This window comes from Andrographis paniculata, unplaced genomic scaffold (genome assembly GCF_009805555.1).
Source record: "Andrographis paniculata isolate CXL003 unplaced genomic scaffold, ASM980555v1 Contig56END, whole genome shotgun sequence".
NCBI classification, from domain to species: Eukaryota; Viridiplantae; Streptophyta; class Magnoliopsida; order Lamiales; family Acanthaceae; genus Andrographis; species Andrographis paniculata.
This window is the reverse complement of record NW_026137591.1, coordinates 598,816-611,186: the sequence shown is the minus strand read 5'-3', so window position 1 is coordinate 611,186 and position 12,371 is coordinate 598,816. Positions and strand designations below refer to the sequence as shown.

General features: G+C 24.5%; 1 protein-coding gene across 1 annotated transcript; it reads right to left on the bottom strand.

The window, feature by feature from the left end:
* Positions 1–5,176: 5,176 nt before the first annotated feature.
* LOC127256658 (zeatin O-glucosyltransferase-like) lies at positions 5,177–8,497 on the bottom strand. Its single transcript, XM_051282779.1, has 2 exons — positions 7,296–8,497; positions 5,177–5,558 (listed from the first exon to the last, which is right to left on the bottom strand). Exons 1-2 carry the CDS (start codon positions 8,411–8,413, stop codon positions 5,249–5,251), a joined length of 1,428 nt encoding a protein of 475 aa, XP_051138736.1. The 5' UTR covers positions 8,414–8,497; the 3' UTR covers positions 5,177–5,248.
* Between the last annotated feature and the right edge of the window lie 3,874 nt (positions 8,498–12,371).

Below are 12,371 nucleotides of genomic sequence, written 5' to 3'. Positions count from 1 at the left end.
ATTTTTTTACTTTTTAATTTTTGTAAAAATATTTTGTATTATTTATTATTATTTTTATGAAATCGCAATACAAAAATTATTTGGGCGAACAAAGTGTTAGTTTACAAAGAAATCATTTATCTTAAAAGTTATGTTAGATATTTTTGAATATTTTGAACACTATTTATCAATATTAATTTTTTAAAAACTATATAAATATTTATACTTTATCCGTCTCTTAACAAGCTATCTATTTATCCATTTTAATCTGTTTTATAACAAAGTATTCATTTTATTTTTTTTTAGTAATTGTACTATCTACTTAACATTACAGATACAATATATTACAGTCATTATTTTTATATATCATACAACATTAATAAGATTATTTTACTTATTTCTATTTTATTTAATTTCGTGTAAAAAATAAATAGATAAATAGATATGAGATGGAAAAAGTATTTTTTTTCAAAGATATACTCTCTCTGTCCCATAATTAAATATTCATTTACTTTTTGCACGTAATTTTAGAAATATTAGTATTATATTGGAATGTAAGTAAGAATAAAGTAAAAATGATTAAAATAATCTTATTGGTATGTGTGATATAAAAGTAATGATATTTGTGTAATATATTGTAAATTGTAAGAGTATTTGTAACGTTAGATAGATAGTACTGTTACAAAAAAAATAAAATGAATACATTGTTATGAAAACATACTAAAATAAAAAAAATAAATATTTTATTATAAAACGGAGGAAGTACAATTAATGATTTTATTATTTTATAATTGTTTTAAAACAAAAACATTTCTATGTAATCATCACATCAAGTAGCCATATGTATTTTAGTGATTGATTTGATTTGTGTCATTGTTCTTTCCTACAAATTTTTTTTTTTTATTTAACTTGTTTGTAAGTTTCTTGGCATGATAAGGCTGATCCTTATCATTTGTCCTGGGGTGAGTTGGACCTATTCATATGTATATATGTGGGTGTACTTTTTTTTTTTTTTTTTTTTTTTTTTTAATGATACGAGAATTCGTAACTGCTATCCGAAAACAAATATTGGGTAAACTCCGGCCGAAATTAATACCCTGCAAATCAAGTCCGACGAAAAATTCATACTAGGTGAACAATGTACGGCAGGTTACCATATTTGAAATTATAAAGAATTGCTTAGATGCTTAGATAATATAAAAATAATAAGTGATTGTTCCTTTTGTCTTATTTATCATGTTTATCTTTTCAATATGTTGTTCCACTTATTGTATTATTTTTTATAAAAGAAATTTAAAAATTATATACTTTAATTTTATTTTAAATTTTTAAATTTATAATTTTTAAATTTTAATTAAATTAATTAGTATTTTAATATTTATTTGAAATTATTTTTTATACGATCTGTAAAATATTTTTGTAATTGTGGTGTATCGACAATATCGTGGTGATTCGAAATTTTGTAATTGTTATTATTAGTTAAATATAATAATGTTTATCTTTAACTTTTAAATTTTTATATTAAAAAATATTTTAATATCTTAAGTATTCTATATACATATGTGTTATATTACTTTCTCTATTTTTATATTATTAATATAGATACGAAAATTTACGAATGATATGATTATCAAATATTTAAGAATTTATTAGTAAAATTAATTATAATAATTTATAAATAATTATAAATTAAAATTAAAATATCTAAATGATCTAATAAAAATTAAAAAATTATAAATTATCAAATTTAAAATATAAAATACTTTTATAAAGTAGATAACATAAGATGTGTGAAGAAAATAAATGAAAATTATGACATGATATATGAAATTGAATGAGTAGCATTTTTTTCATCTATCAAATTTATGTAAGTATAATTTTTATCCGCTAAATTTATATTTCTATAATAGTAAAAAAATTATCTACTCAAAATACTAAAGTGTGCTGTTAGTTTGGAAGTTTGAATTTTGGATTGAAATTTAAATAATATAAATTTTAAATTAAAGTAATTGTATCGTGTGATATAAATAAATATTGATGTGATGTTTTAAATACAAAATTATTTTTTAATATAACATAAAAAAATAAAAAATATTAGTAATATTATTTTTTAACCTCAATACCGACACATATCTACATGAATGGGAGAGAATATATAATATTTTAATGACAAATCATTATCATCCAAAGTTTTATTATTATTAATTCCTCCGTCCCTACTATCGTACCGTAAATATAAGAATTTAAAAGAAGTATAATTATTAAATAATTAAAAAATATATTAGTAAAAAAATTATTTTATAATTAGATTAAGATTAATCTAATTAAAATTTAAAAAAATTATAAATTAGAAATTTTAAAATGAGATTAAAGTGTATATTTTATAATTAGATTAAGATTAATCTAATTAAAAATTTTAAAAAATTATAAATTAGAAATTTTAAAATGAGATTAAAGTGTATATTTTTATAATTAGATTAAGATTAATCTAATTAAAATTTTTAAAAAATTATAAATTATAAAATTTAAAATAAAATTAAAGTGTGTATTTTTTTTCATAAGAGGCTAATGCCATGAGACGTAAGACAAATATAAATGTCAATATAAACACGATATGTGGAATTGAACGGCGACATGCATTCTATTTTATTTGAATTGATTACTTGGGTTTTGTTTGTTTATGATTTAAAAATTTTATACTTCCTCTGTCCCGTGTAACATGAGTGTATTACTGTAGACACGAGAATTTATGTAAAGTATAATTTTGAAATAATTAAGAAGTGTATTAGTAAAAATAATTATTATTTAGTAAAAATAATTATAGATTAAGATTAAAATAAGTAAATATTTTAATTAAAATTTAAAAAATTATAAAATTTAAAATTTAAAATGCGATTAAAGTGCATAATTATATTTTTCAAAAATAGAAAGAACAAGTTATGTGGGACGGACGAAAATAAAAAATATGGACAAATTATGTGAGACGAAGGGAGTATTATTTAATCCGAATGATTTTCAGTAAATATATATATATATTTATAAAATATTATATTTAAATAATTCTAAATAAAAAATTAAAATAATAATTTTTTTCAAATTAATTTTAAGCGATGGGTGTTTTTGTTCTATGAGACTATTGAAAAATAAATATTTTGATGTAAGATATATAAAATTGTGTAAAAAATATAAAAATAATAAATATATATAATGTATTAACTTTTTTGAAAAAAATATGCACAAAAAAAAGTACAAAAAGAACAAAATGCCCTCGTCATTCCTCAAAGCTTTCCGCTTTCGAAATCGACGTGGCAATGTCTTATTCTTAACTATTATATTTTTATTTCTTTTCACTTCTTTAAATTAATTTGTCTTTTTATTTCATAAACAATAATATGCTTTTTATAACACAGACCGGTCCTAACTATTGAAAGAGAAATAAAATAAAAGCCATTAAATATATATACACAAATAATATATATATATATAAAAGTAATTAAATAAAATATTTAATCTAATATTTTAAGATGAAAATCCCACTTCTCACGTTCATCTTTCTATTTTGTCTGTTTCACTTATTTTGTTATTTTTCTTTTTTGAAAATAACTATACACTTTAATCTTATTTTAAAAATTTAATTCATAATTTTTTTAACTTTAATTATACTAATCAATTAGCTTAAATCTTAATCTATAATTTTTTTTATTATGCGATAATTATTTTCACTAACACACTTTTAGTTATTTACTAATTATACCCCTCATAAATTCTAGTGACTACAGTAATGCGAACAAAATATTCGGAATGGAGGAAGTATTAAAATTTTTTTCCAAAATTTGGAAGCATATTAATATATATCTATATTTTTTTATAAAACATAACACTCAAATTACTATGCAAAAAAAAAATGCAAATCTCCAAAGGATTTTGTTATAATTTCCTAAATCTATACAAGACAAAATCATCTATAATGTGCCTAAAATATAAAAAATAATATTGCAGTTATTAGATCATCTCAAATTTATTATTTTATTTTTTAATAGTAAAAATTAGTAAATTTACGAGAATTTTACTTCAACTATAAACTTTAATTTTTATTCTAAAAATTATATTCTCTATATATTTATTTTTTATATTTTATATAATTTTTTATATTTATAAATTACATTCAATTTTAATTTATTTTTACATTATCACCAACTTTTATAAAAATATATAAAATAATTATTTTCAAAATAAAAAAAAGTTACATCATATTTTTTTTTAAAAAAAAATAAACTTACACATTACTTTTCAAAAAATAAAATTATATATTATTTTTTAAAAATAAAAAATTACATATCAGGTTTCAAAATATAAAATTATACATTAGTTTTTAAAAATAAAATTACACAATCCATTATAAAAATAACAAAATTACACAAAAATTCAACTTAAAAAATAGAGCTACCCAATTTTTTCGGACTTTTTATTCCGTGTTGGGATAGACCCAATCTGATTTTAAATTAGATTTGGAAGTTTCGGCTCGGTTTGTTCAAATCTTGTCGGGCTAGGTCAATTCAATTTTTCTATTTTTAAATTTATTTTGAATAATTTTGCATTAAATAAATCACATTAATTCAAATTAATAATATATTAATATGTGTATATTTTTATTTTTTTAATCTCTAAATCATGTCGGGTTACGCATGGCTGAATTTTCAGCCGGAGTTAATAGGATCCAAAAATTTTATTTGAATAGTAATTTAAATTTAATATTTTTATTAAAAAATCAAAAAAAAAATATAATAGTTGAATTTTTAAAATTATTGCATAGTAAAAATTATTTTAAATTTATTTCTATTACGTAATAATTATTTTTATTAATATATTTGTAATTATTTACTAATTATATATTTTTTAAATTTTTATATATACAGTAAAGAGACATGGTAACAATGAAAAAAAATATAAAAAATAAAAAATAAATATTTAATTTAATATTTTTATAAAAAAATTAATGAATAATAAAAATTCTGAAAAATCTCTTAAATTAACACTTCAAGGCAGTATTTTTTTTTTTTATAGTTTAATCTTTCAATACAATAAATTTTAAATGTTTCTATAAAAAAATTATATTTTTGTATATTAACTATGAAGTTGTATAATATATTTTAGTTTCTTTTTAATAATTATATCTACAAATGTAAATACTAAAAAATATTCGAACTTAAAATTAATAAAATAATATTCAAAATAATGTTCCAAATAGTCAAATAGTATTCCTATTATCTTATCTGGTGAGATACGAAACAAGGGACTGCAGCTCCACCTTCATTTCTGCGGCCGCCGCCTCTCTCACGGCGGCGCCCAACTCTCCGGCGGCAATCCTCATCGTGTCTCCCTCCTCCGACGCCATCAGCCGCCGCACGGCGCTCGACACCGCCGCAGCCTCCACAATCTCTTCGCGGCGGTTCCAATCCCTCACCGCCACGCCGACCCCCAATTTTCCGATCAGAGCGGCATTCCGCGGCTGATCGGAGTGCATCGGCCAGGCGGCGATCGGAACTCCCATCGAAATGCTCTCCATGCTCGAATTCCATCTATCGAGATATTTAAAATATTTAATTATATTCTCTCCGTCCATTAAAATTATTTCATTTTGGGCCAGACACGGGAATAATGAATATTTTATTGAAAAAGTGATATGCAGGTAGGGGTATTTTTTTTTGTAAATGAAAGAAAATATAATAAAATTAGTGGTATTTGTTGTAAATAAGTGTTGAATGGAGGGTAATAATTAAATGTTGATTTGTTGACTTTGCCAAAATTAGTAATAACATAAATTCAGTGGACGGACTAAAAAGAAAAATAGGAATAAATTTGACAGACATATGAAGTATTTTATATTAAATTTTTATAAATTAGTTAGGATGCTGATCAAGTCTAAAAATTTTTATACTACTTTCGTCCGCCTTCAAGGGTCACATTTACGTTTTACGTCATTGTATTTGACATTAAAAATATCTTTATATTTGTATAATTTTTTATATAAATGTCATTTTATTAGTATTATAAGACACTAGTGGAAGTATTTTTGCAATTTTTTTTTTAATTTGTACTATATTTTGATATAATAATTTGTACTCTTAGAATCGGACAGAGGTAGAATTAGATAGTATATGACTTCGAGTTAAAACAATGCATATTGTGTTAATTGGAGCAATTATATTATATTGATTATGTATTGTATGAATTATTGTTATATATTTTATCTGTATTTGTATTATATTAATTCATAATTAGTTACATATATTTATATTTTAGGTATTGTTGGATTATACTTCTCTTGTAAGCTAAAAACTTGTTTGTTCAATTTATTTTTTTCAACTCGATTTTTAATATATATATTTTATCTTTTATACAAATTATTCAACATATAATATTAATTTTTATAGTATTAACATGATTCATTATAACTCACGTAATAAAAAAAAATCAAATCATAGTTTATTTGTAATAAAACATTTTATCCAATCGCAATCTTATTATTCATATTTTAATAAATACTGTCTTTATTTCATATATAATGTCATTTTTTTTTATTTTGTTCGTCTTATATTTTATGTTACTTTTTTGAAAAGATTATAAAAATATATTTTAATTACATTTTAAATTTTATAAGTTATAATTTTTTTAAATTTTTAATTAAACTGAGTATATTTTCAATTGTTTACTTATATACTCCTTTTAAATTCTCATATTTATCTTAACCAAGACATAATATGGAAAAAAATATGGAAAACGGAAGAAGTAATAATTAATTCGTTACTTACTTTTTTAATTTTTATTGATTTATTAACAAATTTCTTATTATGTTCTCATTTTACTTTTTAACTATTCAATTTTTATATTAAAAGAAAATTATTTTTAAATTTTCATATATAAACAAAAACGGAATATTTTACTTGATAATACAGTAATTACATGTAATAGATTAAATTGTTACTATTATTTAATTGTATTCAAACTATATTTTCTTTATTTAAAAACTTTTGGTAATAGCTAATTTATTATTATTATTTTTTTTAATACTCGTTAAATTTAGTCTATTATTAATTTATTTAACAAAAAATACCTCTAATTTTATTATATATTTTTTCATTTATTTTAATTTTAATAAATTTTCAAAAATATTCTAAATTATCTTTTTATATTTATCACATTTCAATAACATATTCATTTTTTAAAATTCTTATAACGATTTAAGTGATTAATTTTAATTGGCGAGTAATATGCAATTGTGAAAAAAAATAATAATAATAAAAATGTCACACTACCCGCAGTGGCTCATAAAACCGCCGATCGCCGGATGTCCCAAAACCGCCAGCTGTGGGGCCCAATCTCTGACCACCACCGCCCTATCCTTCACCCTCTCCTCAAACCCTAACGGCAATTCAATCTCCGTCATCATGCCGTTATCCACGTCATCTCCGGCGCCGTCACCGTCGACGCCTCTGACGACCCAAACAAATTTCTGCCGGCTGTTCTCCAATCCCGCCGCCAATTCCCAAATTTGCCTCTCTGGCAACGTCGTCGACGTCCCGAAGCATACGAGAATGACAGAATTCCGGCCATGTCCGTCGAGCCATTTCAGACATTCATGGCGGCTGCGGTCGCCGCCGGCCGCCGGAGATTCTTGAAAATTATCCACAGGATTGAATGGCCCCAACGGCCATTGTTTCTTATTACAGTCGATTTCGGATAAAAGGTCGAGAAATTTGTTTTCCAAGATTCTGCACGTGTTGTAAATCCTGCCGGAGAATATTCCGAGGAATCTGTGCTGGGAGGCGACGAACTGCAAGAATTCGGGAGTAAAGCACCCGTCTAAAGAGGGGAGATTCTCCAGGACCTCGGGGTCCAGACGGAACGGCCTGCCAAGACTCTCCCACAAAAAGAAGAAAACGGCGTAAGCCGAAACGCTGTGGAAGGCGTACGCTTCGGCGTTCGGGAAGTTGAGGAAGTCCTGGACCACAGATCCCATCAAGGAGTCGCATATTATGGCGACGCGGCGGTGGGCGGCGCAGAGCCGCCGGGTGAGGTCGGCGACGGGGCGGCGGAGGGCGGCGGCAGCGGCGTCGAATAAAGGCTGGAGGTGGGAGGGGAAATGGGTGGTGGAATTCGGGTCGGGTCGGGTGGATATTTGGGTGGTGTGGAGGGGTGGGAGGTGGTGGAAGAAGATATTATCGGCGGCGGAGAGTGTTGCGCCGCCGTGGAAGCGCCGCCGGGCCTGGCGGCAGTGGGCGGCGGTGGCGGCGAAGTGGACGGGGAGGTGGGCGGCGGCGAGGAGGCGGGAGAGGTGGAGGAGCTGGTTGAGATGGCCCTGCATGGGGAAGGGCACCATTAGGACCGCCGCATCGGAGGAGGATTGCGGCACGACGGCGCCGCCGGAAGCCATTATCAGACGGCGCTGCTGATTGTCTGAAAATAGGATATTTTTGTATAATCCATTTCCAGCATGTGTATTTATAGTATTGAACGAAAGAAATGTATGTATATAAATATATATATATATATGTTATAAAGATTACACGTATGGTAGACGTATGTACAACGAGTGTAAATTGTGGAAGTATTTATAACCATACACGTATAAAAATACATGTACAGGTGTGCTTATTTTGGGTTTGGATTTTAAATACACTGTTCATTCTATTTTTTTTTCAAAAAAATATCAAATCAAACACTTATTTTTTATTTTTTATATTATACTGTAAATTTGTTTCACATTAAAAACATCGCATCAATACATATTTATATTACATCATACAACTATTCAAATTCAAAATTTTTACTATTCAAATTCCAACTCAAAATCCAATCCGAACAAACACAACCCTAATGAGTTAAATGATAAAAATCTCTCTCTCCCTCTCTCTCTCTCTAGATATATATATATATACACACATATATCTATCCCATGTATTCTATATTATATATATATATAAAGCATTGCACACATCTTACATACATACATATTGTATACACATAATAAATCACATATATATATAAATATATTCCACTCCCGTGTAAAGTATCATTTTGGAATTTTGTAAAAATAATATTAATATATTGTTCATACTGTCCGACATGTTTCTTTTTTTAAACAAATTATTATATATTTTAATTATATTTTAAATTTTATAATTTATAATTTTTAAAATTTTTAATAGACTAATTAGTTATATTAATTTTAATATATAATTATTTGTATATATTATAATTAATTTTACTAATACACACTTGACACAATATGGAGGAAGTATTAATTAGTAAAAGTATGTAACATATTTTATCATTTAACTTGATATATAGATAATTATACATGTTATGATATATTTGTAATTTAAATAAAAAAATAATATTAGTATTTTAGTGTTATTATACAATTATTTTTACTAAAATAAAATTTATTTTATAATAAGATAAACAAAAATAAAAAAACATATTTTTAGTTGAAAATAATTAGAATATTATATATATATATATATATTGATCTAGATATTAATATATGCCCACAACATACATTTATAAACATATAGGAGTATATTAATATTGTAGTTTTGTAATGAATGACCTCAGTAATGTACGGTGAATTTATGATTATGAGGTTGTGTATAATGGGTTTCGGAATATTTATTTTTAAATTTGTATAATTATAAATATATTTATTCTCAAAAGAACAATAGAAAATAAAAAAAATATTAAAATAATAGAAAAATAATTATTTCTGAATATATCTATTGTTCCTTAAGATTAAATATAATAAGAATGTGTATATTTACAATTTCAAAGGTTTAAAAATAGTGATTTTGAAAGTCATTTATTTTGGGCACATAGATATCAGATACCGTTAAATAAGGACACTTAAGGAGTTGGACTCAGAGTTTATGAAATTATAAGGGAATCTGACGAAAATTTGGTGCAATTTTGTGAAATAACAGATGAATTATGTGCAATTTTGCCTCTATATATATATATGGAGTGTGTTTCGGTACAAGTATATATATTAATGTATTATGTGTATGTATGATATATATATGTAATGATAGTTTTGAAATTTTGAAATTTTAAAAATAATAAAAAAATAATTTTTAATTAAATATTTTCAAAAAATATTTAGTACTTAATAATTATTCTATCATAGTTGAAAGTATCATTTTTACCATTTTTGTTTGTCTCTTTCAAACCCCAATGCCTCCGGATCTTGTCTGCCACACATGATTCGTCTAGTGTGACTTGTCTTGTTGGGCCTAGTCTGAAGGCTATTAGGTTCGGCTGCAGATTTACTCAGAGCGCACTTTCGGGTAGCGTCTGCGAATTTTCACATTATAAAAAAAAGTACATTTAACTTTACTTGAACTATAAATATATCATTGTACATACAATTACTTTATATATAAAGTCGAAGGGAAAAATTGTTAAAACCTCTAACATATTTCTACTACCTAATAAAATACTCCCTTTCGTCTCAGATCAAATGAGCGCTTTAAGATTTTGTAGTATGTTAAAAAATAATACTCCCTCCGTCCCGGAACAATAGTCTGGTTGTGTTGGGCACGATATTTAAATAATATTGATATTATATTGATAGTGGGTAAAAAAATATAGGTAAAAGATATTTTTGCCCTTGTGAGTGTATTAGTGTAAAATGTAGTTGCAATTGTGTAATAATAATGAAAGAGTAAGGGTAGTTATATAGTGATATGGTTATTTATGAAAATAAGATTATTGTTTTGAGACGGACAAAAACAGTAAACAAGACTATTGTATTGGGACGGAGGGAATAGTATTTTATTAGTCAGTGGAAGTGTCCAAGAAGTTTAAACATTCTTGTCATTTGACTTTATATATAAAGTAACTGTATTTGTAATATTATGTTTGTAATCTAAGTAAAAATTAATGATATTATAGGTATTAGTGTATGGTTTTACTTTTAGTAAAATAGAAAATAAATATTTTTAAGTAAAACAGACAAAATTGTAAAAAAAAAATACTTTAAATTGAGAGGGATACACTTTTAATTTACTACAAAACTTTAAATTGATACATTCATCCGAAACGGAAAAAGTACGATGCGATGCTTTTTTAAATAAAGTAGTACTAGAATTTAAAAAAAGTATTCCCTCCGTTCTAATACAATAGTATTGTTTACTATTTTTGTTCGTTTCAAAACAATAGTCTCATTTCCATAAATAATCATATCATTATAAAACTACCTTTACTTTTTCATTATTATTACACAAATGTCATTACTTTTTATACTAATACACTCACATGGGCAAAAAAATCTTTTACTCGTACTTTTTATCAACTACCAAATATAACACGGACTATAGTTTTGGTACGGAGGGAGTATGACTGAACAGAGGCGGAACCAGACCATGATGAAAGGGGGGGCTAATTTTTAAAATTTGGAAACGATCATCATCTATTTGTTATCCAATATTTTTATCAATGGAGTTATCATATTTCGAAAATCTTGCAAAATATCAATCTATATTGACAACTGTATATTACAAGATGAATTTTGTATTATATGAAATTAATAAATAATAAAAACATTTATTAATAAAAAACTCTTAAAAATATCATTTTCTCTGTATTTAGTTGAAAAATTTTTGAAAAATTTTTTTAATTATTATTTATTGCTTTTTTATTTATACCTATTTTTATATTATCAAAAAATTATTATGATATAATTTTTTTTATTATTCAATATTTAAATTTTTACATAAATATTCTATTAATTTTTTATAATTTTTAAATTTATTTATTATTTTTTATATTAAATATTATAAAATAAAAATTAAAAATTAAAAATTAGAGACTGAATAAAGTAGTACTAGAATTTCAAAATTTATTGTATATACAAGGAGGCACCTTTTCGAATCATTCAAATCTCAGATTTATAGTTTTAAGTTACAGCATATGAATGCATATGAATCGACCACGTAAATTACACGTACTATTGATGTCGACGCACTTTGTAATATCAATTTTTAGGTATTTATTTATTAGGCTACATTATTATTTTTATAAAATTATATTATTAATTTTCTATGAAATATCACACTCATAACTAATAAAAAATTAAATACAAAATGAACTTTAAAATATAAGATAGTTTAATTAATTTATTTTTTTTGCAATAGTTATTTTTTAACATTTTTTTTTAATGTTTGTGTAAATAGTATTTGGATGTAAGATTTTATAGAAATAGCAATTTTAAAGTAGTATTAAAAAAAACTTGAATAAATATTGAGATTGAATATAAATAATTTTGAAGATTATAAATATTATATATATATGTAGATATATATTTATCATAGTATTTTATCATTTCAATAAAAGCA

What these genes read in the sequence shown, in the direction of transcription:
- LOC127256658 (XM_051282779.1), bottom strand. Translation starts at nt 8,413, where the DNA reads ATGGCTTCCGGCGGCGCCGTCGTGCCGCAATCCTCCTCCGATGCGGCG. An exon ending in GGTTTTATGAGCCACTGCGG is followed by an intron (nt 5,559 to 7,295) that starts GTAGTGTGACAT and finishes ATATCTCGATAG; the next exon opens with ATGGAATTCGAGCATGGAGA.